General features: G+C 34.6%; 1 protein-coding gene across 1 annotated transcript in view; it reads left to right on the plus strand.

The window, feature by feature from the left end:
- Positions 1-17297: 17297 nt before the first annotated feature.
- LOC145292143 (uncharacterized) overlaps positions 17298-27929 on the plus strand; it is an 80536-nt gene continuing 69904 nt past the window's right edge. Inside the window, exon 1 of the mRNA XM_080138270.1 lies at positions 17298-17510. Within this exon, the coding sequence (XP_079994396.1) occupies positions 17502-17510 (9 nt within the window). The 5' untranslated portion in view covers positions 17298-17501. The remainder of the gene's footprint in view (positions 17511-27929) is intronic.

Genomic DNA, 27929 nt, shown 5'->3' on the forward strand with positions numbered 1-27929 from the left:
CTGTGCGCCATGTTAGAAGTCAGCTACGCGGTGGTGTTCTCTGGGACAAGTTGTATATATAGAGAGAGAAAGAGTGAGAATGTCAATCCAGTGCATGGAGAGAGAAAGCGTATAAAGTGTACATACGGTCTGTTAGCTCATGCCCCATACATAGTAGCAGGGGACGTGACGCGCGCGAGCGTGCGCATGCTGAAAAGGCACACTGTCGGTCCGTAGACCGCCCAGCTCGGAAGCTGGTCTGAAAAAAGGGATGGAAACAGCTTGTCTCTTGCTTTTATAGTTGTTTCCAATGGTCTTTTGCGCATGTGTGGATTTCCTTTGAAAGGGAAGTGACGTTGTCCATCTGTGTGCGTACGTGTGCGCGTATATGTGAAGTACATGTGTGTGCATTAGCATGTGTGTGTATACACGTGAATGTGAGTGTATATACGCGAACGTGAATATATGTGCGTGTGTGGACATGTGCGCGTATGTTTGTGTGCGCGTATGTATATATGACAAGTAATATGGCTTAAAATGTGAAAGCGTGTTTTGTGTGAGACTAGAAAAGGCTCGCGCAGGTGTGCATTCAGCCCTACTCAGTCATACTTAAATATAAATACTTAAATATGATTTAATTCATGCAGAGCCAATTCGCTATTGAATATTATATTGTACCTAATATTTAGTACTGATTTAAAAATTAAAAAAAAAAATCACTTGGGTGCCATCAGCTAAAATCGAAACCAAAGCATTTAGAGTTCCAACTGTGTACCCTGCCGTTTGAGTTATTGACGGATAGATAAGAAAAATTTTAAATCAAGCCACTTCAAACTATGAATGAATTAATGCATGTGCAAAAGTAATAAAAATATGTCGGCGAGGTGGAATGAACATTTTACATTTCAACTTGCCGACATATTTCTATCCGTATTTTTATTCATCTATTCAACCAAAGCTTTTGCTTGTTAATGTATGATTACAATTTCTGTTAATTTTAGTGTTATGTGACCAGTAGTTTAAGAGTTTATGGGTTAAATATTTACACACACACACACACACACACACACACACACACACACACACACACACACACACACACACACACACAGAGGCTATTTTATTTAGATTCGTGGTGATCTTTATTTTTGTATAAGAACAAATAATTTTGTTTCTGGAAAATCTTTGGTGTATACAAATAATTGACAAAAGATTCTTAGTATGTTAAGAATAAAATTTACCAAACAAATAACAAACGATAAATATAGATGTATTGATTATGTGGATTAAACAATAGAGGACAGCTTAGAAAAATTCGTCTTTTGGCTAAGATCAAAGTGTAGTATATGTTCTTCAGGTGCGGCACTTCCATTTCTCGTTCTCTTTCAGTGGAGGAGAAATCCTTCACGACTGAGACAATTTTTATTTTGGTACCTTTTCTCCACGTTAAAAAACGATCCTGGTGTCTAACTCTGTCCCGTGTAAATAGGTACAATAGACTACGAGGAACGGTGAGCAAGGGGCATAAATCTGCCTATATTCAACAAGAGTTTTATCCCTTGCGTTGTCTTTTAGGTCATTTGACAAATGAAACGATTTGTTTATGTATCTTACACAGTGACGAGGTTAGAGATAAGATGAGTTTATGGTGGGGATCTAGCTCCCCAACTAGAGGACTCTGATCTAACTGACCCGCCGACATTCTCTCAATAACAATGAGTGCAAAAAAAAAAAACAAAAAAAAAAACAAAACAAACAAAAAAAAAACAGCAAATGAAACTCAATAAACATTTCACCAACTTTAAAAGAAGGGGATAATGCTTGGGAGCATGATCTTTTAGGACAGAAAAGATACTACATTTTGATGCTATTGGACATATATTTTAATTAGGTATTTCTTTTTCTTTTTTTTTTTCGTTGTTTTTTGTAATTTAAATTCATTCTGATTTTATCAAGAAGACAGACACGAAACTACAAAATAAAAAAGGGAAAAAGGCGGGGAGGGGGTTCTAAATCCGATAAACTTCTCACTTATAATTGAAATATTTAGCAATTTTTAGGTTTGATTTTTTTAATTCAGATTTCCGCTAAAATATTAACAAGAAATTGTACTTATGTGGCGACGCTTGTTTGGTATTTTATTGCCACATAAATAATGAAGATGATCATCATTATTGTTGTTGTCGTTGTCATCATCAGCATTATTGTCATCATCATCGTTGTTGTTATCGTCAGGGTTATAGTATCACAGATACTATTCGCGTCGGATGTTTTGGAACCAGATGTAACCCTTACCGGCCTAGTCACTCTCCTAAATAAAGTTGCTATCACGTTCACTCTATCATTCGGCTTTGATTTCTTAACTAATACCAGCAACTATCACTTCATTGTGGCAGCGTTGGTGGTTCCTTTATTTCTACTCTACCATGAACTAAAACTAAACAGATAGGATGTGTTAAATATATACGGATGGCATTACGAAACACAAAATAAAACCGCACACAACACACCATGGTGAAATAAAACACATGACGCAAACCATGCGTAAATATTGTTTTCGTTATACATATCCGTCAAATGTAGAACATCAGAAGATAAGAAATAACTGATGCCATGGATAAAAAAAATATATAATAATAATAAATAAATATAAAAAAAGAAAATACATTATGGCACATCTCCTGCCAATGATGAACTTGCTTGACTAGACCTGACCCAGACATGAGTGAAGGCAGGCCTTTTTTAAACAAAAAATGACTCTATACATAGACGATGAAGAAATAATTGATTAAACAAAACAAGCTAGAAAAATATGCTGTGGTATAGGGAACCAAGGCCTAAGATGCCTAAATGTTAGTGGCCTCACTGATTAGCAAAAGAAGTCACCCAAGCACCTATGTCAAGTGTAGAATCCACAGACTTCACCTCATGCAATACCATCAAAAGTCAAATGAATCATTAGATGACTTCATTACAAGAGCCAGAACATTAGCACAAAAATGTGACTTCACAGATGAGCAGATGAGCGAGAAACTTATAGAGTTCATCTTATTTTTAACACCATATGACGCTTCTGAAACAAGCTCTATAGCAAACCAAAAGGCTACAGTATAACCATTGTACTGACTGAAGTGAAAGTATGAAGCCTTTACTGCCAGAAATGACCAGCTGAACCAGCTTGGAATGCCAAAAGCTATATATAAAGTCTGTTGCCCGGGCCGCTGGGAAAATGGTAGGATCCTTCTACCGCTCCAGAAGATATCTCACTACTGATGCAATTCTCTATCTCTATAAAAGCCAAGTACGTCCAAAGATGGAGTACTGCTGCCACATCTGGGCTGGAGCTTCAAAAAACAGCCTATCCTGCCTTGACAACATACAAAATAGACTTCGTGGCTTAGTGGGGGTGCTCTCTTCTCTTCCCTGCAATCTCTCTCCCACAGAAGAGACGTTGCGAGCATGTCTTTGTTTTATCGTTATTTCCATGGCAAGTACTCATCCGAGCTCCAATCTATGGTTCCCCCCTCGCCAATCCTTCGTGACAAACACCCGTCTAGCTAAAACCATTGTCAATAATTTTCCCAAATCTTTATCTGTGCCTAAATCAAAACGTAGATTCCATGAACATAGCTTTTTTCTGAGAAGTGCACGCCTGTGGAATTCTCTTCCGTTTGCCTGTTTCCCACCTGACTTTAAGTCCAACATAAACAAATTCCTGATTAATCGCCCCCTTAAGTAAGACGCTTTATCAAATCTCCAATACCAACTATTACTACGATATTATCCCATTGATTATTGTACACAAAATAACCCTTATCCCCGAGTGGCTTACGGCCTTGATAGGTGGTGATCCCCATGTAAAAAAAAAAAAAAAAGAAAGAATAAATAAGATTAACCGAAGCAGGAAGTGTGGATATGAAACTTACGAGTGCTCAAAAGTGTCTCAAAGTATCACAAAAATACTGAAGACGGTAAGAAGTAAGAGTTCATTAAAAAAACATGTGATCAGTCATCTAGTGTATGCGGAACCACTAAGTGGATTTGGTATTATAAAGCAAAGTCTTTCTTTGCAATTATACATGAGATGGTTTTCTTATTTTTTTAGACCTGTAGTCATTATCAGAAGTATCTTTCAAGTGGGTCGTTCTGCTGGTATCGAGCAAGAAAGTTATAAGCATAAAAAAAGAGAAAAGGAATAAAACTCACAAGTTTTTTTTTGTATGGTTGTATTGAAAATTATGTCAGCTGTGTGGCGACACTTTATCAAAACAGAGTTGACATTAGAAAGAAAGGAAAAAAAATGTTACTGGAAAACAATAGTAGGCTTCAAAGGGGTTAGATGAGGTTAGTTTTATTTTGATTCTTTCCTTTTCTTTATTTTCTCTTTCGATAGTCAGAGTGGTCTTTTATCGTCTCAAGCAGTTCTGAGCAGCTTTCATCCAGGGAGATTCGAATTTGGTTTTTCTTCTGAAGGGCTATCATTTTAGGGATTTTTAAGAGTTCATTCTAAGACAGGTTTTGGATACAGCATTGAGTGTGTCATCTGACTCTCCTCTTCTTCTTTTCTTCTTTTTTCTTTCTACTCTCTTCTCTTTTTCATTCTTCTTTTCAAACATGCTCTGTGATGTTTGTTTATACAGAGTTACGTATGTGGTCATATTTTAATGGACCAAAGTATTACACTGTGTTTAATTCTTCAAAAACAGATTTTTCACTTTGATAAGAACTATTATAATTTTTCACTTTGATAATAATTTAAAACAATCTCTCTTTTTATTAATAAAATACCTGATTCATAAAAGCTCCACCCACTCCTTCTTCTCCTGTCCAAACTATCAATTCTTTTTGAAATTAACGGCTTTTTTGAAGTTGAGAGCAATATTTTTCCTTTATAACATTTAACCAAATTTCACTGTTAACAATTATTTGTTTAATCAACGTGTCTTTTTAGCAAGTAAAAACAACTACTCATTCAGATTACATTTTGTTGCTAACACACACACACACACACACACACACACACACACACACACACACACACACACACACATTGATCTTGATATGCACTAGCACACCTAATTGCCAGTGCAATTAGGGCCTTGTGATTTTATAACAAATATCTTGACCTAGGGGCTTAATCTTTTAGTACCAGCTATACCGAGGTTTCCCTCAAGTGAAAACATCACAGGGAACTGCGATACAAGCCACAAGCCTTTACAGTGCCCAGTATACGGTGATGAGTGCTTTGCATGTGGAAACAAGGGACATTGGATGAGGTGCTGCAGAAAGACTAAATTAAAGGAACACTGAAAGAAAAGCAGACACAGGAGCAAGTCTCACAACCCCCCAAGGAAAATTGAACACCAACTCACAAAGAGAATTGAATGCAGGAGACAAAAGGAAAACAGCAACGAGTTCGATACTGGAAGTGGAGATGATTACTTATAGCAGTTCCACTCTCTAACTATCAGTGCTAAATGCATGGATTGCATATCTAGGGAACCCAGAGACGATGCCTACACAATCCTGAATATGAAATCACCTCACTTGAAATGCAGAACACACCACACTCTCACATGAAATTCGATTCTGGAACATCCAGCAACACATTCCCACTCATAACTTTCCAACAAATGTATAGAACATCATTAAAAGCCCTCTTCATTCTGCGACCTTGTCCACATGTGAAACTCACCTCACACAGAGGCAACCAAATTTGATGTCTCGAAACTATCAGCTTTCCATAGAGACTCATAATGGACAAATACAACATTTTCTATTGTAGAAGTACCAGGACTCATAGTTGTAGAGCTTCCAACTTTGAAAAGCTGAAACTAATAACCATACATGTGGACATCTTTAAAAAGTGTTTAAGCATACCTATCTCTTCTATCAGCTAACTTATGTCACAATACTCCAAGCAGTTTGATAGGATTGGAAATTTTAGTGGGACCACCAAACTCCTACTAATGGAAGATGCAAAGCCTTTCATCGACCCTCGACATAAATGCAGTATCTACCTAAGAGACAAATTGAAAGAGGAAATTAATTGGCTCCTTGACAGAGATATGCTCTGGAAAGTTGAGGAACACACAGACTGGTGTTCCAGTTTGGCATACAGCACAAAAAAAGATGAGTCTCTTCAAATATGTATGGATTCACAGAATCTCAACGCTAGCCTCAAAAGATATCTGCACAAAATATTGACAGTGGAAGAGCTAAACCCAACCTTTGCAAAAGCCAATGTGTTCAATAAACTTGATACCAAAGCGAGATACTGGTTGGTTCGCCTGGATGAGTTGGAAGCTCTACAACTATGGGTCCTGGTACTTCTACAATAGAAAATGTTGTATTTGTCCATTCTGAGTCTCTATGGAAAGCTGATAGTTTCGAGACATCAACTGTTGACAACTTGCAGGAAACTATTTAGACGAATATACGGGAAGCATCTATCATTTGGTCTTAATATCTCACAAGATATCTTCCAAGCAAAAATGGACCAAATCCTAGAAGGCTTAGATGACATGGCCAGCATAGCTAATGATGTAGTCATACCTGTCTAAAACAATGAGGACATTGATAAAAACTTGCATAACCTCATGGCTCGAGCAACCAAAACTGGACGTGTATTTAACAGCAAAAGATGTTTTATAAAGCAGCTACTGGGAGTAAATCTGACCTGGATAAGGTGTGTGACATCAAACAAATGGCAAAATACACAAAACAACATTTCATAGGTATGCTAAATTACCTTTCCCATATATTCCAAACTTTGCTGAAAAGGCTCACTTATCCTTATCATTGTCATCATTGTCATCAGCATCAGCAGAATTGTCATTGTTGTTGTCGGTATCATCATCAACAGCAGCAGATTCTATGTCAGATAATTCTATGCCCCCCACCCCGCTGGGTTTATGAGCAGTGAGTATCATCTTCAAATTTTTGTGAATTATCCTGGAAGTTTGGGTTTGGACAATTCAAAAAAATGAAAGGAGATTTTTAAGTACAACCTTTATGAAGTGCTAAGAAATATAAAAATTTCAAGATGATGCTATGCTTAAAGAAAACTTTGTAGTTGTATGTTGTGTAAAATAAGGAGTATTGAAAAGTATCATTTCACTATTTAGGGCTCAAAGTTAGCTATCCTGATACTAAGTACTTTTTCTTCAATAGAATAGAGTAACTAGGGGGAATAGGGATGAGGTACTCAGCTCATGTTTAAAAAATGGGGTAAAAAAAACTAAGTATGTACTTAGTATAAGTTTTCCTTGACACTTTTAGGAAATACAACGATACATTGCTGTTCTTATAAGTTGCAAGATAAAAAAATTGAGAAAAGTGTGTGTGGTGTTGACTCTCTTTCTAATTAGCTTGCTTAAAACCTGAGAGTTTATAGAATAGAACACAATATGATAAAAATAAAAATAAAATAATTAAAATATAAAAAGCAAAATGATAGTAGAAAATAAGTACAAAACAATTAAGAGATGGATAATTGGAAAAGAATCAGAAAAATAAACAAAATTTATCCTTGAGTTCTAGAGCCTTTTTGTAGTCCATTCAAACCACTCCTGGAGCAATGCATGATGGGGCTTTAGGGATTAATATTTGGTGCTTTTAAGGCACTCCCTAATAAAATAATTTAACAGAATTTTCCGAACAAACAACAAACCACTTCTTAAACTTAACAAGGAAAAGGTTTATTTAGAAAGGCATTAAACTCGAAGGAGGAAAAGAAGGAAGGAAGGTTCAGGACTTCACTGCTTACTAGGTAGTTACAGCCGGTGGCTGTCGTCTGATACCTAGTAGGAGCAGAGGAGCGAAAAGTCTAGTCCCTTCGAAAGCTGGTGGAGTAAGAGAGAGTTTTTTCTTCTCAGGACCGGAAGCTGTCAGGTCCTTGGGGGTTAAAAATATTAATGCGCTACTCCTCTGATTAGCCAGTGTATGGCCAAATCACTCAATCAGGGAGGAATATGTGCAAGAAGAAAGAGGCCTATTTGTGTCTGCTACAGAGCCTACCCATATCACTTATTTATAGACAATGAAAGACAAAGATGGGATTGGATTCAGGTGGTGGTGGGTTTTCTTTTTATTTTTTAACTCTAATAACTAGAGAGTTTTTTTTGATACTCATTTCTCCCTAGATACAGAGGGCCAGTAACAAGAACAATCACTAATGGTAGATGAAACTGTCGACCATCATATTCTACTGATACTTGACATCTTCCCCATAGTGTGATGCTTTCTCCTCTGTAGGTTGCCAATTTTTTGTGAGATGGGCCCAAATTTGTGCTTATCTGGTTCGCACCATAGATTGTCAAATGCAACAAAACAGCAGCTCCCGTGTCTACCTTCATCTCAATGTTAGGGGAGGTCATTCTTGTCACTGTACCTTGATTAGTCTATGCTAATCCTAGCTAGACTCCTCATTCACCATAATACAACAAACACACCAGGGGTCGTCTTACTTAAGGTTCCCAAATCAAATGGTTTTTTTAAATAAAATATATAATGTATTGTCTGTAAAAACAGAATTTTACAAGAAGTCGTTTTATTATTATTTTCTTTGATTTTGATCTCCGGGTTAGATTGGGTTGTTTAACTTTGCTGACTTTTTTTGTGATAGGCTCTACATTGTAGATGATGATGTTTTTGTTTGCACTTTCCATAGTGCAAGCTATATTATGAGCATTAGGAAATGCTAGTTTTCTTTCAGATAATAAACACCCGTGAATACGGTCGTCTGCCACATCTAAAACCATTACATCTCTTAACATGTTCTTCAGCATGTCTCTGATCTTGCAGAATTTGACTTTTTTTTTTTTTGAGTGAGCAATAAAATTAAGTCAATTTGCAGTTTATTTACACTCACATTTAAATTTATGATTTTTATAGGCTTTATAGGGTTTGCTGAAAGCGAATATCATATTCGAAACTGGCCTCAATAAATAGTTTTCCTCATATTAAGACATTGGTTTTTCCAATGTAATACATTATGATCTTTAATGGTTGCCATGTTTTTTTAAACTTCAGGCGATAAAATAAACAATGTGCATGTGCATAAAGACTCTTTTTTCACCTTAAGCAAAACAAAATGGCGACCAATGAAAACCATTAAATAATACATTGGAAAAAATGATGTCTTAACATCAGGAAAACTTTGTCAGCACCGGTTTTAAATGTTATATTCCATTTCAGCATATCCGAAAACTTGTAAAATAGTCAATTTATGGGTGAGTGTTCAGTTAGAAATAAACTGGAAATTGACCTAAAATTAGAAATAGATTGATCTGGTTGTTGGTAGCACATCTAAAAGTTGAATCTTTCAACTATAATGGATGATGTTAGACTGCATTGATCCCTGATTGCCTCCAAGAGTTTCTCATAGCTTTTGTTTTTTAAACTCCCATTATGTGACAAGGTCTTTAATTAGGGAGAATGTGTCGACCCTAACAACAGAAAGTAAAACTGCTTTTTGTTTTTATCGAGTTGGTATTAAAATAGAATACAAATTTTTCTGCATACCTATTCTAGTTTCCCCTGGTAGGGGAAAATTTGTCAATATAACCAAACGATGTTTTGTTAAAAACGTGTGTGTATTGGATAAATCCTTAAGTTTAAACAATAAACAGTGATGATTTGGGATCAATATTAATAGTAAAAGTTTATTGTGCATAAATATGATTCAATTATCATAACTACATGGTGTTTCTTATAAACAAAAAACAAAATGAAACTATTGTTTCAACATTTAATTGTGACTTCCATGATTTAAAAGTGTTTTAGAACACTGAATCAGCCTAGCAGGAAGTAACCAGTAGTTTTGTAGCTGATGTCCCCCGTGAACGTACATCAGGTATTTTACCGTTCTACATACATTCTGAACATATGTACATTACAACATTTTTCTTCTACACTCTACTTTCATAACACAATAAAGAAATATGCTGTGTAGTGGATGTCCTTAAAATAAAAATGTACATTTCGTCAGCTGATGAAATGTACATTTTTATTTTAAAAAACAGTCGTTACTGATGCACAAATCCATAGAAAGAAATCATTTCTTTTATATTGATAAACTCATTTTTGATTTTCTGTTGACAATGGCAACATCATCAGCAGCAGTAGTAGTTGCAACGAACCGTTATCAGCAATATTTTGAATAGATGCTTTATGTCTAGGTTTGGCACAATTTACCCTAGCAGAAACAATCTCAGGTCCAATCAGTGTCTTCTTTGGTTTTCATATTGAGTAGCCTTGAGAATCTATCCTAACACTGCCACCGTGAAATAATATTTGTTGTTTAGGAAGAAAGAACATAGAACGCATGGTGCAGTAAAAGCTGCCATGACGGCTACCTCTCTTTATTCTTTTTTACTATAGTTTCAAATGCAAGAGGTTTCTTTTGTGGAGAGTTATCTAAGGGGAGGTAATGATGACATATTATCACAACAATATGACACAGCTATCTGACTCATCCCTGGTGCTTCTTTCAACCCCTAAACTTCTGTTTTTGGACACACTTCCCCCAGACCATCTTGTCCTGGGTTTGACAAGACAACCCAATAATCCAATATGGCGATAATTATACACACGTTCTTAATAATGTAACACATTGTTAAGAACATCTTTCCCACAGAAGAAATGTTGCGAACCTGTCTCTGCTTTATCATTATTTTCATAGCAAATACTCGTCTGAGCTTCAATCTATGGTCTCCCCTTGTGAAAACTTTCACAAAAACACTCAACTAGCTATAACCACTATCAACAATTTTCCTCACTCTCTATCTGTGCCCAATTCTAAATGCAGATTCCATGAACAAAGCTTCTTTCCTGGAACTGCCCCCCTATGGAAGACTGTTTTATTGGCCTGCTTCCCAGCTGATTACAATATTGTAGCCTTCAAGTCCAATGTAAACAAGTTCTTGTTGAGTTGCCCCCTTAAATAATCCAAATTCTGCCCAATGTATACCATTAACGATTACTAAACTACCACCTTACATTCATTAACCCTTATCCTCGAGTGGTCTTCGGTCCTTGATAAGTGGTGACTACTTTGTAAAAAAAAACATACACAAATACATATACACACAAATTTCTGGTGGGCTGGTACATCTGCCACTAGTCTCTCGCTCCTAGACAGGGTTAAAAAAAGAGTCGTCAACATAATAGGTTCTTCCAACCTCTGTCCCATCGTCAAAACGTGACATCTTTGTGTGTGTTTTATAAGTATTTCAATGGCAAGTGCTCTGACGAACTTTGAACACTAATACCCCTTTCGATGATAATACCCTTGACAAACTTGACAAGCAGCAAAATCTCACCCCTACACTGTAGAGATCCCTAGATGCCATAAAGCCTTCTACTCAAATAGTTTTGTCCCTTGGAGTGCTGCACTTTGGAATTCCCTTCCAGGCCCCTGCTTCCTTGGCTGTACTGACATGCAGAAATTCAAGTCAAATGTGCCCCAACTCCATAAATAGTATCTCTGAAAATCTGGTGTCAAATAGTAGTCCCTCATGACTTAAGTGGCTCTGTGCCGTGTTTGAGCAAAATGAAAAAAAAAAAAAAATCTATACTGCATACATGAACACAGCTTGATTTTACATGCATGCATATGAACTTTTTCATAATATGAATTCTCTCTCCCTAAATAGACATTTATTCCAAATCACATGAACTCTCTAACCTTTTTCTCCGTTCAGACTTTTCAATATTTTATTTTATTATACTACCCCCCCCCCCATCTTCACTCAAAAAATAAACTGCTTGTAAACTTTCAATAGCGAATGTGTAACAATCATGAATAAAGACCTATTTTCTCCTGTGGAGAAATTTCTCTGCTAGGTAATTTGATCACACACTAACCAATCAGCTTCCATATGTCCCCTGCTCTGAAGAACTACTTCAGCCCCTTTAGGAATCATGATCAGTCAGCCGAGAGAAAGCAACCAGGAAAGACATTCCATCTTTCTCTCTGTCCTATTCTTCTCCAATGGATGCTCAAGTATTGACTATCTTCACCCGAAGATAACTGCTGACAGATCTTTGACAGCATAAAGAATTTTCTATTTTTTGTTTCCTCGCTCGGACATGGCCAAACTTTCTTTTAGCTATACCAAATGGTGTATGTAATTGAATAAACTTTTTCATTGCTATTATAAAAATGGTTTCGGTTTTCATTTCTTGTGGTGGACAGTTTGAATTCTACCTGTTCCAGGAACTTTCCAAGATTGTAGGGAATGAGCACATTATTCTGTCTGCCCCATTAAGAACCACTTCAGCTCCTTTGGGAATCATGATCGGTCAGTCGAGAGAACTCTGAATGCAACAAGGAAAGACACCTTTTCTCTCTTTCTTTCTTGTCCCTGTTCCCCATATGCTCAAGCATCGACTATCTTCATTTGTAGATAACTACTGACAGATCTTTGACAGTCCAAAACTTTCTATCTTTTACTTCCTCCGTCAGACACAGTTCAACTTTCTTCCGTCCATACCAATCAATGTACGTTATTGAATAAATCCTTTCATTGTTGCGATAAAAAAGGTTTTGTCGTTTTTTTTCATGCAAGGTTTATCATTATGTACTAACACATAGAAGTTCATCTCATGTCTATAAACGAACTTTCCTAATTCTTTTCTTTGTGTTTCTTTTTTTACTTTTTTTCATCACAAACAACGCATATTACCATTTGGTCATAAGGAGCTACTATTTTAAATCGTACCACACAGGAGATTGTAATGAGTTGAGTAGCAAGATATCTGTTCACATTACATTTAAACTTCTGCATGTCAGTAGCGTCAGGGAGCAGAAAACAGGGAGGGAATTCCAAAGTCTGGCAGTCCAAGAGGAGAAATTATTAGGCTTTCTAGGAGCTCCAACAGTCAAAGGGTGTGATTTTGCTGCTTGTCAGGTTAGTTGGGAGCATGTACATTGAGGGGGAACAAGTGCTATGAGTTTATCGGAGCACATTCGATCAGCGTACCTACTGAATAGGTACAGGGATGCAATGGGACAGAGCTGCTCAAGTACGTATCTCATTGCTGATGCAATCCTCTATCTGTATAAGAGCCAGGTATGCCCTAAAATGGAGTACTGTTGTCACATCTGGGCAGGAGCTGCTCAGTACGCTCTATCCTGTCTTGATCGTGTTCAAAACTGGCTTTGAAAATGAGTAGGTGACGCCCTTTTCTTTTCCCTGCAACCTCTTTCCCACAGAAGAGACTGTCTTTGCTCTATTGCTATTTTCCTGGCAAGTCCACTACACTACCACCTTACATTCATTAACCCTTATCCTCGAGTGGCCTTCAGGCCTTGATAAGTGCTGACTCTCAAGTAAAAAACAAAAGGTTGAATCTTCATCGATAATGTGGGATCTATTAGATTGAAGACCTTTTTTTGGATCCTGTCTAAGAGTGAGAGACTAGTTCACCAGCCTAGATGTGGCATATGCATGGGTGAATGATGACTTTGTAGAGGTATACATAACTCTCAAGTGTAAGTAATTTTCTAGCACAATAGAGACAACCCACAATCCTTGCAGCAGTCTTGGCAATGTCCTTAATGTATTTGTTTCAACTTATGTCTATGAATGTCAGGCAAAAGAGTTTGAACGATGAGCTCTCAGGCAGGGTACTATTTGTCATGGCAATCATTGGTTGAGAATGTGTTTTGCAATTGTTAAAGAAAAGTAGTTTAGTCTTAGTAGCATTAAATGTGATCATCCGATTACACTGCAGACTGAAGGTCGCTTTGTAAGATTACTGCCATTGCTTTGAATATGTGTATATTCGTTGTTTTCTTCATGTCCATTCATAAGCATGGTGTCATCAGCAAATATGTTCATCTTGAGCACAATTTTATCAAGGAGGTCCTTTATGAATATCAGAAATAATAAAGGTCCAAGAATCGACCTCTGAGGCACACGTGCTGTTTAGATTTACGACCGTTGAGGACAACCTGGAATTTTCTTTTGTCTAGGAAGGATCTGATAATGTTAAGCATTCATCTAGAAATACTGTGTGATGTAATTTTCATGAGAAGCCCTTCATGCAAGATCTTGAATACATCAAGGCTTTGGATACATCAAGTATATACCATCCTAGCTTCACCTGTCTTATCCAGTGTATGATATATGATTTCATAGATGATGGTTAAAATATCTGCAGTAGAACGGACTTGCCTAAGTTCATACTGTTAGAAGGATTACCCTTTATGAGATGGTGGACCAATGCTTGATTGATGAATGACTTAAAGATTTTAGTAAAAAGAGAAGGAAACAGAGCGATAGTTGAGCGAGTCAGTTCTTTTGCTAAAATTCTTGATTACTTGTACCACAAAGCCAATTTTCCAGCAATCAGAGAAGCAAGACTTAGCAAGGCATTTGTTGAAGAGTTTGGAATGGACAGGTATGTTAATGAAAATGGCCAAATAAAATTGTTTTTAATGTAAGAATGAGACTTGGTTTTGCTCTTCTATAGATGGGCTTTGCTAATTGGTCTTAGGTTAAGTGGTAAGGTCAAGGAAGTTTTATTTTTGAAGATGGGGCTTTGTCACTTAGATTGAGGAAGTAGTAGGATTAAAGGATGATTTTTAAGGGGAAGAGGTTTTGTCACTTGAACTTAGGATTAATGGTAGGGTAAATATTTTTTTTAAATGGGGGCTATGTCACTCAGAATTCGGGGTAGTGGTAGATTTAAAAGAACATTTTCTTTATTTTGAGAAGGGGAGGTTTTGCTAACTTTTCAGCATGCCCCCTTTCCTCCCCGAAAATGCAAATTTATCTCCGATGGCTTTTTTTTTTGTTGATTAATTCCTCTAAAACACTAGCCTAACTCAGAAATGGGGAATCATTTTATGTTTAATTTATACACAAAACTGATTATTCTACTCCAATTTTTTAAATAATAAAAATCTTTTCCTTTCTTTCTATCAAATTTTTCAAGATGTTTAAGGGTTCTTTATCCTTGGCCCCCAAAATCAACAGAGATTAGACCATTCCTGTAATGATCCGGTCCCTGTGGATTTTACGGTGGGAGTTTAGTTCTGTACAGTTCTAGGAGGTCCACTCTCCTAGGCTTTGCCTTCTCTCTTTAAGAAGGGGTTAGTTTATTGCTAATTGTCTGAGGTACCCTCACCGAAGAATGCGGATGGGGCTGTCCAGGCACTTTTTGCAGGACAGAGTGCCCCTCTTTGGGCGTGCTGACTTTTCGATCCCACTTTCTGACTATGGTGCAGTGGGAAAGAACTAAATAACTGTTTATGCTTAATCATCTAAAAAAAAGTAGAATTTCAGTTTTTTGGATTGGATGATTTATGAAAAAAATCCATTCATTTACTAGGTGTTGATGTATAATCGCAGAAAGACAGAAAAATTAAAATCTTATTTTTATATTTTCATTGAAAGTGTAAGGATAATGGTTAAAAGGTTCTTATTCAGTATTCAACTTAATTAAAAAAAAAAATACAGTGTGAGAAATTCCAGTTACAATGCCATTTTCATGTTTTAAGCCACCTACGCACATTTCTTGTAGGCAGCCTGTGATTGGTTAATTTGTATGGGCCAAGATAATTACTTGGCGCCCTTTTGTAAACATCCATTTGTTTTTCAGTCTATGAAAAACACCCGGCAAGCGAGACTCACCACAAGTCAGTTCCGAGAAGAATGCCTTATCGAGAATGGAGCTGCAACAATTTCTTCATGTTTAAATCACGTAAATGTTTGGTGAAAAAAGGACTTGAAATCTCTACAAGCAGAGACACCTTTTTTATTGTGCCGAAGATATCCCCATTAGAGGATGGCATCACTTGAACATTTTCATCATGTTTATATCACAAATGTTTGTACTTTTCTCAATTCAATTAGGGTCCCAAGGGACTCGATTTATGCCTAATTAAAGGCACCAGAACTCTTGCCGAGAACACCATGAATTATCATAGACATTTTCGAAGGAAAACCACACTACCACTCCAACAAAGGGAGTTAACTACTGGCTCCCAATTTGGGAGGCAAAACTGACCCACCGTTTTGCAAGGACTGTACCCGGACCAATGACCTTTCTTTGATGTTATAACTGAATAAAATTTGAGTTTAACGGTGTGGTTTTGTAATTGTGGAATTATTTTTGCCTCAGCCAGGGAGTATTGAGTTTGTGAGATCAATTTCTCACAACAGAAAAATCTACTGTCATGGAACAAAAATGTCATATTCCAAAAATTACGTAAATTGACCAACTAGTTATTTCTTTTTATAGAAAACCAGTTTTTTTTAGTGATTAACAGCTACATGCCTGTTTTAAAATCTCGATAGTTCGAATTAAGTTGTCTCTCTCTATTTATTAAATATGGCGGATCAAGACATACCGTTCTCGTTTCCTCATAAAACTTGATTGGGTTTGTATTACTGTACACATAGATTCGAAAAAGTTGTCAAAAAACAAATATATAACAAATAAATGTTATCAAAGGCAAGATAAGTTACTTTTCTGCCAAACTGGATATATTTTTTGTGTTTTTATTCAATGTAACATGTTTATTCAGCTCGAAAAACATAGTGTTTACCGATGTATTCGAAAATTCAAGATGGCGTCTCACACCCTCTTTAACACCGTAAGTTTGGGAAAAGGTGTTATAAATAAAAAAACTATACAAAATACTATTAAAAACCCGCCGAATATATGTCAACCTATGTCACGGTAACATATATTGAGCGAGTTTTTAACAGTATTTTATCCGGTTTTTTTATTTATAACACCTTTTCCCAAACTTACCGTGTTAAAGAGAGAATCAGACGCCATCTTGAATGTTCCAATACATACATCGGTGGTTTTCGAGCTGAATAAACATGTTACATTGAATAAAAACACGAAAAATATATCCAGTTTGGTAGAAAAGTAACTTATCTTGCCTTTGATAACATTTATTTGTTATATATTTGTTTTTTGACAACTTTTTCGAATCTATGTGTACAGTAATACAAACCCACTTGATTTTCTTAGTTACTTAGCTACTTGATCATTCAATTTATGTGATTTTTGGAATATGAAATGTTTCGTTGCCTGACGAGTACGTACATCATAAACATTTTTCTGCATTTTTGTTTTTAATTAAATTGAACTTTGGACTCGCACCGGCTAAAATTTAACTGAAAATAATGTGGTTAATACTGAAATCAGTTAAAATTTGCTGCTTTACGAGACGGGTCACAGCGCCGTATACTGCTACTAAGTAAATATTAACTACTATTACTACTACTACACTATTACTATTGACTGCTGCTGCTGTTGACTATAATTATTGAAGTAACATTATCATCATCACCATCATCTGTACAATTGCACTATTCGTTTTCTTCTTTAAATTATTATACATCATCATCATCGTCAAGAATAACCGTTTCGTTCAACCCATTTGTGTAGATTTCATCAGCATTCATTATCCTGTCAGCTTTTGTTCTGATAACATCTATTTTTCTAAATTTATTTTTCTTTTAGTCTTTTTTTGCACAGATAAAAAAGAAATCATGTCTCAGGTGAGAATGCATCCAGATTGTTTTTGTTTTTTTTAAAATTATTATTTTTAAAATAAGGCGGAAAAAAATACAGGAAAATATTTTTTCTTAATTATTAAGTATATATATATATATATATAAGTATATTCTTTTTTCAATTTCATTATAAAAATTTAATTGAATTATTTTTTTCAGCTATAAATTTAAACACGTTTTATTTATTTTTTTTTTAAATTAATTTTTTACAACAATCATTTTAGTAAAATATGTATTACTCTACTTGCAGGATCTGCCCCCCCCCCTGTATTATCGGGATTTTTTTTTTTTTTTTACCTTTCATTGTATTCATATATTTATTTTTAACTGAATTATTATTTTAAAATCAGAGTTGAGGACCTAAATTTAACAATGGCACTTCTGCATAGTAGCCTCCCCAGCAAAACAGTTCGAGTTCATTTATTTTCAACTATTGCCCTATTAACAAAACATCAAAATGGTTGACTTGTTTACGAAGAAATCGAAATGCATTCTAGTCGATTTAATTGTTTAAAAGTAGAATGCGAATTATTTTCAATATAACTAAATACTAACTACTCAAAATATTTAAAAATCCATTCGTTCATTGTAATTGTTCGACGTGTCAATTTCGTTCCCATTAAAATATTAAAAAATCTATTTTAACTCTATTGCATTCAATTAAAAAAAAAAAAACATTGCGACCGTTTAAATTTTTTTTTAACTTGAATTTAAATCGATGAATATGTTTGTCTGCGGTTTTTTTTCGAATGACAAAATAACTTAAAAAGCACGTTGGTCGTTGCACTTTGGTCGTATACGTTCAATCTACGGATGCCCAGTGGTGCTTTTTCTCTCCAGATTTTACTCATGCAGAGAGTGATCCGTGCTGAAATAATAACGCTATTATTTAAAAAGCCATTCTTAACATATGGAGGGGAAGGTGTTTTGTACCTAATCTGTACTTTAACCTTACAATTGAATAAAAAAACATATAAAACTTTAATTAAACGTGGAAATACGATTTAAAAAATAGCGCGGATCGTATCATCACTCTGCATTAGCACTGTAAAATCGCCAAATAACTTAAAAACAAACAAAAACAAAAACAAACAAACATTCTTTTCATTTTTCCAAGGTTTGAATTTGGTTTCTTTTTAGGTACTTGTGCAGTTTACGGACCGTGCTGAAATAACGTTAAAACCATTCTTAAGATGGGTGGGTAGGGGTCTTTTTTACGATTTCACCTAACAATTTAATAAACGAAAGATATCGTAAAAATTGAATTTAACTTGAGAATCCCATTTAACGAAAATAGCACAAACACCCTTTTTATCCACAAAATTTTCTATTTAAAATGTCTCATTTTAGGTATTTGGTGGAGCACGAGCAGGTCAGTCAGGTCACTAGTTCCGGAGTCCCTAGTTGTGTAGGTCTGTTGTGAAAGAGGACATAAACTCATCTGTTCGCTTTCCCCCGCCCCGTTCAATTAGCAGCATTGAAGACAGAAAGATCAAGTTTTGTTTTTCGAATAAAACTATTACATATTTTAATAAATTTACTAATTTAAAAAAAAAAATTCGTTCTGAGATATATATATAAGAAGGGTACTAGTGCAGTGCATTTATTGATCCGTGCTGACTGAAATAACAAGGTTATTATTTAAAAAGCCATTCTTAGGTGAGTGTTTTGTGCCTATTCTGTACTTTAACCTTACAATTTAATAAAAACAGACCATAAAAATTTAATTAAACTTGAAAATACTATTTAAAAAATAGCGCGGATCAATAAGTGCATTAGCACCAAATAAAGGTACTTGTTTAGTTTAATCAAGACATTAAAAAATGAAAATATTGAAAAAAAATATATTGTACGTATTCGTTATGAAATAAAGTTATAAAAAATCACTTAATTTGATCAATTTTTTTTTGTTTACAAAGGAAAATCAAACTTTAATGAGATCGATCGTGTCACGGCCATCTTGTTTATTTCGCAGATGAGGAGGGCGGGCGCCAGGGGAGATAACTCCAATAATCGCTTTAAGTTTGTCAAAATTTGAGATTATTTTGAAATATGGGTAGAAAAAAATACTTAGATGTATATTTTAGTTTTTCTAAAACTTATAACAGTTTCTCTGCCCTTTTTAAAATTCCTTTTTCATTTTGTTCTCGTTTAAAGGTTTGTGTGAAAACTTTATTCCATAACGAGTACGTGCAATATTTTTTTTTTTTTCAATATTTTCATTTTTTAATGTTTTCATTAAAGTAAACAAGTAGCTAAATGAAATTAAAATCTTACGGAGATGGTGTCAGAATGCAGTTCGTTTTTTTTTTTTCGTAAACAAGTCAACCATTTTAATCTCTGTTGAAAAAAAAGGTACTTGTACAGTTTAGTCAAGACATTAAAAAATAAAAATACCGAAAAAAGTTTAAATTGTACGCATCAGAACGAAGTTCGAAAAAAAATTTCACTTAATAATCAAGTAGTTTTTTTTTTTTTTACAGCCATAACCTGTTGAGTGGTGCATTGTGCAATTGAGATAGGAAATGGATTAAGATTCAAAAGGAGGAAATATAAACACGTGAGGACGGAAAGGGCAAAAAAAAACAAACAAAAAAAAAAACGGATTGTGGTGGGATTTTTACAATAAAGGGGAGACAATCACAGGAAGAGTTCCAACAGCGATGAAAACCCTTATTTAATTGAAAGTGAATTGAAGGCATTAAAAATGTTTCTTAAACATTATTGCATGAGGAGGAGTCATAAACTCGAGAAATGCACGATTAAAATGTGTAAACATTCACTGAGTAATAATCTAAATGGCTGTCACTTTAGTAGATCCAAAATCAAGATCGAGTGAAACAGAACGAACTGAGGCAAAACTGACGTTGGAAAAATGACAATGAAACTACTGTGATTATTGTTTGTATAAGAAATTAAAAGGGAAATAATTTATACAATTTTTGTTTTTACTTATGTAGAATAGATGCATGAAAAATAATTTAAACAACATTTATTTTTAACATTTTTTAAAATTTTTAATTTAAAATTACAAATAATTTAAACTTTTATTTTTAACATAATTTTTTTTTATATTACAAATAATTTAAATAACTTTTATTTTTAAGTTTAAAATGGAAAATAATTTATATAGAAAAATAAAGGATTTTGCCGAATTTATTTGTGCCCAATCGGTTCATTCCGCTTCACTCAATCTTGGTTTTTGATCGCAAGGTCAAGGCTGCTACTTGGCTCTACGAAATTGCGAGTGGCAGCCATCGTCATTATTACTCATTCAATGTTTACACATTTTAATCGCGCATTTCTCGCGTTTAGATGGGTAAAATAAATTAACTTTTGACTCGAAATGACTCCTCATGTAATAATGTTTGAGGTAAGAAACATTTTTAATGCCTACACAGACTTATCACACACACACACACACCCTATTTAGTGACACTGCCCTAGTATTGAATATAGCACTATTCTTGAACATTTCTTTTTTTCTATTTTCTATCCAAGGAAAGAAATAATTTTTTCGATTATCAAGTTTAGAGGGCGATTATTGAAAAATGAATTGCAAGGCAACAAAAAAAATCACTTTCAAGTACTTTAAAACAAAAAACCTATCTAGGTAACAGAAAAGTAACTATTATTGCCTTTGGTAACGTTTATTGCTACTAGTGCATATTACGAACCAAATTGTTCGTAGATGTTTGGTAGGGCTGGACCATGCAAACCGCCGGAATATGCTGAGCTCTAGTCAAATTTCTGATCAGCTAATCAGAAAGCGATAACAAACGCAGTTAGCTAACATATGTATTTCGTATTGCTTTCACTAGTCGCCATGTTTGTTTTCGCGCGCGTTCAATCTTTGTGCGCATGGAACTTGATTTGGTGAAAGTGCACTACTGCAGTGGGTGCCAGTGCACTAAGGGATCGCACTTTTCAATATTTTCATTTTTTAATGTTTTGATTAAACTAAACAAGTACCTAAATGAAATTAAAATCTTACGGGGATCGTGTCAGAATGCAGTTCGTTTTTTTTTTTGTAAACAAGTCAGCCATTTTAATCTTACATGGAGGTTGAAAATAAGAAAATGCCTTTCGGAATAAACACCCCTAACTTCTATATGCTAAGAACGGCTTTCGGAAAAACACCCTATGCATGTTGGGCAACCAATGCCCATTGACCGTCTTTGGGTGGTCCCCCCACCCCCAGTGCATTTTTACCCTTGATTTTAACCAATTCGTATCCATACTCGAGAAATCGCCTTTTTTAAAGATCAGTTATAATTAATATACAGTGAAGAAAAGATAGATCGTGTAATTGATCAGTTTTCGATTGTGTAGGTTTTAGCGTGACAAATTCACCTTACAAAAATGAAACTAACTCTACGCATAAGATCGAAGAACGTACACATGAATTCGAACACTTTTATTGCGCTTTTGGCCACCCGTACTTTGATTCTCGTTCAGCTCGTGCTGACTTTTTTGTTTTAACGATTTAAACAATGCTTATTTATTTGTGTCTTGCTTATTTATTTTTTTGTGTGATTATTTTTAAATGTATTTTTGTTCTATAATTTTGGAAATTAAATTTTTAAAAGCAATAAACGTATTTAAATTATTTATGTTGCAAATATCACGTAAATGAAGGGATTCGTACGAGAGCGTTGTTAAACTACAAACTAAATAGAAGCATAATAAAATTGAGACAATTGCTCTCGGACCCAAAGTCTAGGTCATGTTTGAAATGACTCTTTCCCTGTTGGTGCAGTTCTTGGAGGTCCACCCTCCCTTTGGTTAGTTTATTGCCAGTCACATGAGACACCCCTATCGAGAAATCCTGACAAGGCTGCCCAGGCATTTTTTTTTTTTTTTTGCAGGCCAGAGTGCTCTTCTAGGGCGCGTGCTTTTCAGTCCCATTTTCCGATCCTCGTGTCACGTCATCTTGTAGTAGGAGGAAGATAGACAATTTGCACGTGTGCTTTTCTCGCGACAATGTAATACATGAAGTTATTAGTAAAAGAAATTGGTACTGACAGTGCTGAAATAATGTTATTATTGAAAGCCATTCTTTAGATGGGGAGGAGAAGGTGTTTTGTAACTATTCTGTACTTTCACATAATAATTTAATAAAAAAAAGATATCGTAAAACTTGACTTTTAAAAAATAGCACGGTAACATAAGTGCATAAGCGGCGAAAAATTACTGTTACTCAAATATTGAAATTAAAGCATTCAATAGCGTATAATAAAACGAAAAATTAAAAAATCATTTACATCTTATTTAAAAGGGAAAAAATACAAAATTAAATCCATCAGAACGCATTTCACTTTCTTCATAAGCAAGTGTAATTAAAATTTTTTTTTTTTGCGCTCGCAATTTTCCTTTTTTTTTCTTTTTTCTTTTTTTTTTCTCAACCAACACCCTTACACACAACTACACTTTCGTTCCCGCCTTCACGTCACGGGTTCAAACCTGCCTGCCTACTACAACTTTTTTTTTTGTTGCTCAACACACACACACCTCCAAACAACGGGCAACACCTTGGTACCCAGGCTAGCTTGTTAATATTAAAAAAAACAAAAACAACAACAACAAAAAAAACTATTTAATTCTTCAAAATTTAAAAGCAATTCGAAAGTATTTAAACTGCAAAATGGAATTGTTTTTCTGATTTCAAAAGTTAGTAAATTAAACGTTTTTGAAGTTATTTATATTAAGTAATTTTTTTAGATTAAAACAAACATAACAAAATTAATTGCAACAGCGGAAATAGACCCTCGAATCACTTTTCCGTTTACCTTTTGCAACTTGATATACTAAAAGTAAACAAAATTTCTGATTAAAAAGAAATAATAGCCTTATATTATGTGTAAAAGTAGTTATCTCTAAACTGAATGTTTTCTTTTTCAATAGATCAAAAATCGTTATGCATATATACCGCTGCCAGATATATATGGTAGGGGTGCGGGTGCAGAAGTAAAATGAAATCTCTTTGCCCCAAACAAAATAATAAAAAAAGAACGAAACAAAATGACACCTCCTTCTGGTTTAAAATGCACCGCATTTATTTTTTAACAAAAACAAGAAGATGAATAAACAAAGGTCCGATCGGTGAAAGTTCTTTTGAAGTCATTATGATTAGAATGTTAGCTGAAAGTCCTTCGTGTAATCAAGGAGTTTAAAAGGTTAAAGTCCTGTGTGAAAATGATGAGATTATTTCCAAGTTTGTGTTTTATCTGGCGAAGTTCACTTTACTTAAACGTCCCATGAGGAAAGTAATTCATTGTTATTAATTAGAAAATGTGCGGAATGGATGTATGTGTGCATAAGTGATTTTTGAGTGTCCGTGTGGTGTGTGTAATCATGGTGTTCTGGCAGCGATGATGTTATGAAGAGGCATGTTCTCGTATGTCGTTGAAGCGAGAAGAAAGCAAAAAGACTGAAGTGACTGAATGAACGAAATGAACTGAATTAATTGAATTAATTCTAGAAAACTGTTTGATGCGTTTTTATACATTTTGGACCGGCTCCAAAAACAAGATTGCTACTGCTGATATTTTGGTTTTTGGAAACGCGTTAAAAAGACAATCTTCTGAATTTTCTCATTGGTCGCTTGTGTCACGTGATACTGTCGCCAACTACACCAGCCAGAAATATGTTCATTTTACTTTTGTTGTTGTGAGAAAAGTGTGTGGACGTATTTGAAATTGTGCCGTTGCTGGAAGAACTTATTTTTGTGCAAAATGTGAGGGGAAATTGAAATGAATAAACATTCGTTTATTTGCATGCGTGTGTGTGTGAGTGACTGCACAAATACCACCCCCAGATTAAAAAAAAGATATAAAACTGTTTTTCTCTATTTTTTTCAATGTAACGTATTGCTTAAAACGTTTCGACCAGTGTACTTTCCTGCTAGTTTTCGTTTTGATATTCACGTCGTTGTTCTATACAACAGCAGGTTCGGTAAGAGGTTGCTCCAGTGGGGGAATGATTTGAAAATCTTTTTCAACATATGCTGGTTTAAGTCGGTCCAATGTGATGGTGTCTCTTTTCCTATTTTTTTGAAACAGTGAAATATTTATCCTGCCTGTCCAGAACTGAGTATGGACCTGAATAATTTGGACAAAATGGCCTTTTCACTGAGTCGTTCCTGACAAATACATGTTTGGGGGTGTGAAGATCTTTTGGGATATAGGATTGAATAAAGGTTTGTTTATTTGCGCGCGTGCGTGTGTGTGATTGCGCAATATATAAAATAAATACCAAATTTATCTTGATGTCTTAATTAGTATCTGACCATTCAAATTTAGTTGGATATTGCATTTTGTCTGGAGTACAAGGTCAACTAAAACCATGTTTAACTGAAGATAAAAGTTTCAAATAAGTGAAAAATCTGTGTAAATGTTCATTAAAAGAAACATGATACAGATGGAATTAATAATCCTTGAATGTTAAACATTGATGAAAATCACACAGCGTCATAAAAATTGTGCGAAATGATACGAAAGAGCAACTTTGTTCATACAAGTTTTTAGCAGCTAACACATTGAAAATTATGATTTTCATCTCATACAGATTAAGCTAAATTTTTTTTTTTTCTTATAAATACATCCATTAAAAAACTTATTTGTAACATGTAAATATTGCAATAAAGTCCAGTTGGGCAGAAAAATGGGTTAAATGTACAATCCTTTTGTAAAAAGTTATCCATTAAAGATTCAAGCCAAAAATGACTAACTTTTGGAGAAGGAAATAAAAACTGTTGATTTCTTTCTAATATTGAAAGATTTTTGTGACTTGATTAAAAAAAATAAAAAAGGTGACGCTAGATTCTTCAAATTTGCTTAAAAGAAATCAGTCAATTTTTAAACAAATGCTTTTATAAAGCTTTAATTTAAAAAGAAATTTAATACTGAATTACAGATATGTGAAGATAAAAATATTTATTGAATAATATAATGGGAGATATTACTGACAGTTTCACTCATCTTATGTAGTTTTAATTTGGTTGTATGCTTCTGTTATAGCCAATATCTATGTGATATGTCGTATTCTTTCGTCACTTAGTTGAAGATACCAGGGTTGTCAAGGCTTCTAAGTCGGTCAAAGAAATTTCATACTAGCTTGGTAGAAAATACTGTAATACTGACCCTGGTTGTAGGTAGTGTGGTAATAGTAACGTCTTTAAAAAATGCCCAGAACAGTGCTAACAATTAATATAAATGTAGTTACATTGATGAATCAAAAAGATGGATAAAACATGAATGTTATAAATAGGTCATCAGTTAACAAATGCTAAGTCAACAATTGGATTTGAGGGAATGAAATGAGAAAACATGAATTAATGAATCTATAATATAAAGCTGAACGTCTGTGTGTGTGGTCACGAATAGGCTCCTATATGATTAGCTATTATAGAAAACTGATCACATATAATGATAGAAGATGTATCAAGACACAGGAATGGGTATGTTTGATCTGGCAGAACGGTGGTTCATTAAAATTGTGGGATCTGCGTTCGCACCTGGTCCACAAAGTATGGAAATAAAAAATTAAAAAAAAAACCTTTACAAGGGTTTTTGACATAATACTTTGATAAGTATGTTTTAACTTAAATAAGGATGGTATAATAAAATTGTGGGGTCTGCGTTTGCGCCTGGCCTCCATAGAATGGAAATAGGCACAAACTTTAATAAAGACTTTTCATATCTATCTGCGTACATATACTTTGATAATTATGTTTCAGTTTGAAGAAATATGGTATAATAAAATTATGGGGTGTTCGTTCGCGCCTGACCTCCATAGAATGGAAATATGTCACAAAGTTTAACAAGGTTTTTTAATATGGATCCACAGAATATTGTAATAAGTGTTTCAGTGTAAACAGGTATGGTTTAATAAATTATGGGGTTTATCTATTTTATTTTTACTTTCATCATATTTTGCTTTGGTTTTGATACCCCCAAATTTGAAGCTATCTCTTTACAACCCTTCCTTTTCATAACCTATCATACTTTAATAAATCAGAGTCCATTTTCTGTAGGCTGTTTTTGAACCCAGTCAACGACGGGCACTTTTGCTAGTAAAATATAAAGTAAAATATTTTTTGGACGACCAAAGCTTGTTGAAGTTTTACAAGTTCTTCAATAAGAAGTAGCCAAAAAGCATCAGAAGGTTTTTAAAGTTCATTGTTGTGGCTATATTTAATTTCACATAAAATTGTTAATTTTGAGGTTTGAAACAATTATTGGTTAGAAAATAATTTTAGTTAACACATTTCAGTGAAAACCCAGCTTGCTTTTGAAGTGATGAAGACAGCAAATCTCAAAACAGAAAGAAAAGAGGTAGCAATTTAAGCCATTTGCTTTTTAGCATTCGTTAGAATTGCATCTCTGTAAAAATCTGATGAAAGAAGAGTGAACCAAAAGAACAAAGAAATAAAGTAGATTATTATTCTCATTCATCTCGCATTTCTAATCTACCATAATACTTTCCTTGATTGAACACTATACGAAGTTCATACTTTTTTGTTCAGCAATAAAATTGTTTTGTCATGTTGAATAGTGATATCAATTTTTTGTTTCAATTTGAAATACAAATTCTCAGTTATGAATTTTTTTTTTTTTTTTTGGCTTACAGGTTTCCAGTTTCTTAAATGCTTATCTTTTTAACCACAGTTCAAATTCGGTTTTGGTGAAATTTTTCACTAGATTTCATGTTATAATTAGGACCTAAATGGGTAAAATTTTCCAAAATATTATCAAATTGGTAATTTCAGCTTAAAACTAGTATTTGTTAATATCTAGACCATGTGTACAAAAAAATAATTTTGACAAAAGTGTGCATCTGGAATCAGATGCTACAAAAGGTCATTTGAATAAAAATTATGAACCTGACAAAGACATCTGCTGTGAAGAAACAAAATTCTTCAATTGTCAAAGAGAAAATGAGTTGAAAGTATGATTTTTTTTTTCTCTTTTTTTTTTACATGGAGTTCACTACTTATCAAGGCCCAATGGCCACTCGGGGATAAGGGTTATTGTGTGTACAGTATTGGAGAATTGGTAAAGTGTCATTACTTGGGGGGGGGCGTTTCATCAGGAATTTGTTTGTGTTGGACTTGAAGACATCCAGGTTGACGTCGGGAGGGAAACAGGCAAGCGGAACAGCGTTCCACAGGCATGCAGTTCTAAGAAAGAAGCTTTGTTCATGGAATCTACGTTTGGATTTAGGCACAGATAAGGAGTGGGGAAAATTATTGACGGTGGTTTCAGCTAGTCAGGTGTTTTTTGAAAAAGATTGGAGAGGGGGGACCAGAGAATGGAGCTCAGACGAGCACTTTCCATGGAAATAACGATAGAATGACAGGCTCGCTACGTCTCTTCTGTGGGAAAGAGGTTGCAGGGTAGAGAA

This window comes from Euprymna scolopes, chromosome 13 (assembly GCF_053919585.1).
Source record: "Euprymna scolopes isolate OS-2025 chromosome 13, ASM5391958v1, whole genome shotgun sequence".
NCBI classification, from domain to species: domain Eukaryota; kingdom Metazoa; phylum Mollusca; class Cephalopoda; order Sepiida; family Sepiolidae; genus Euprymna; species Euprymna scolopes.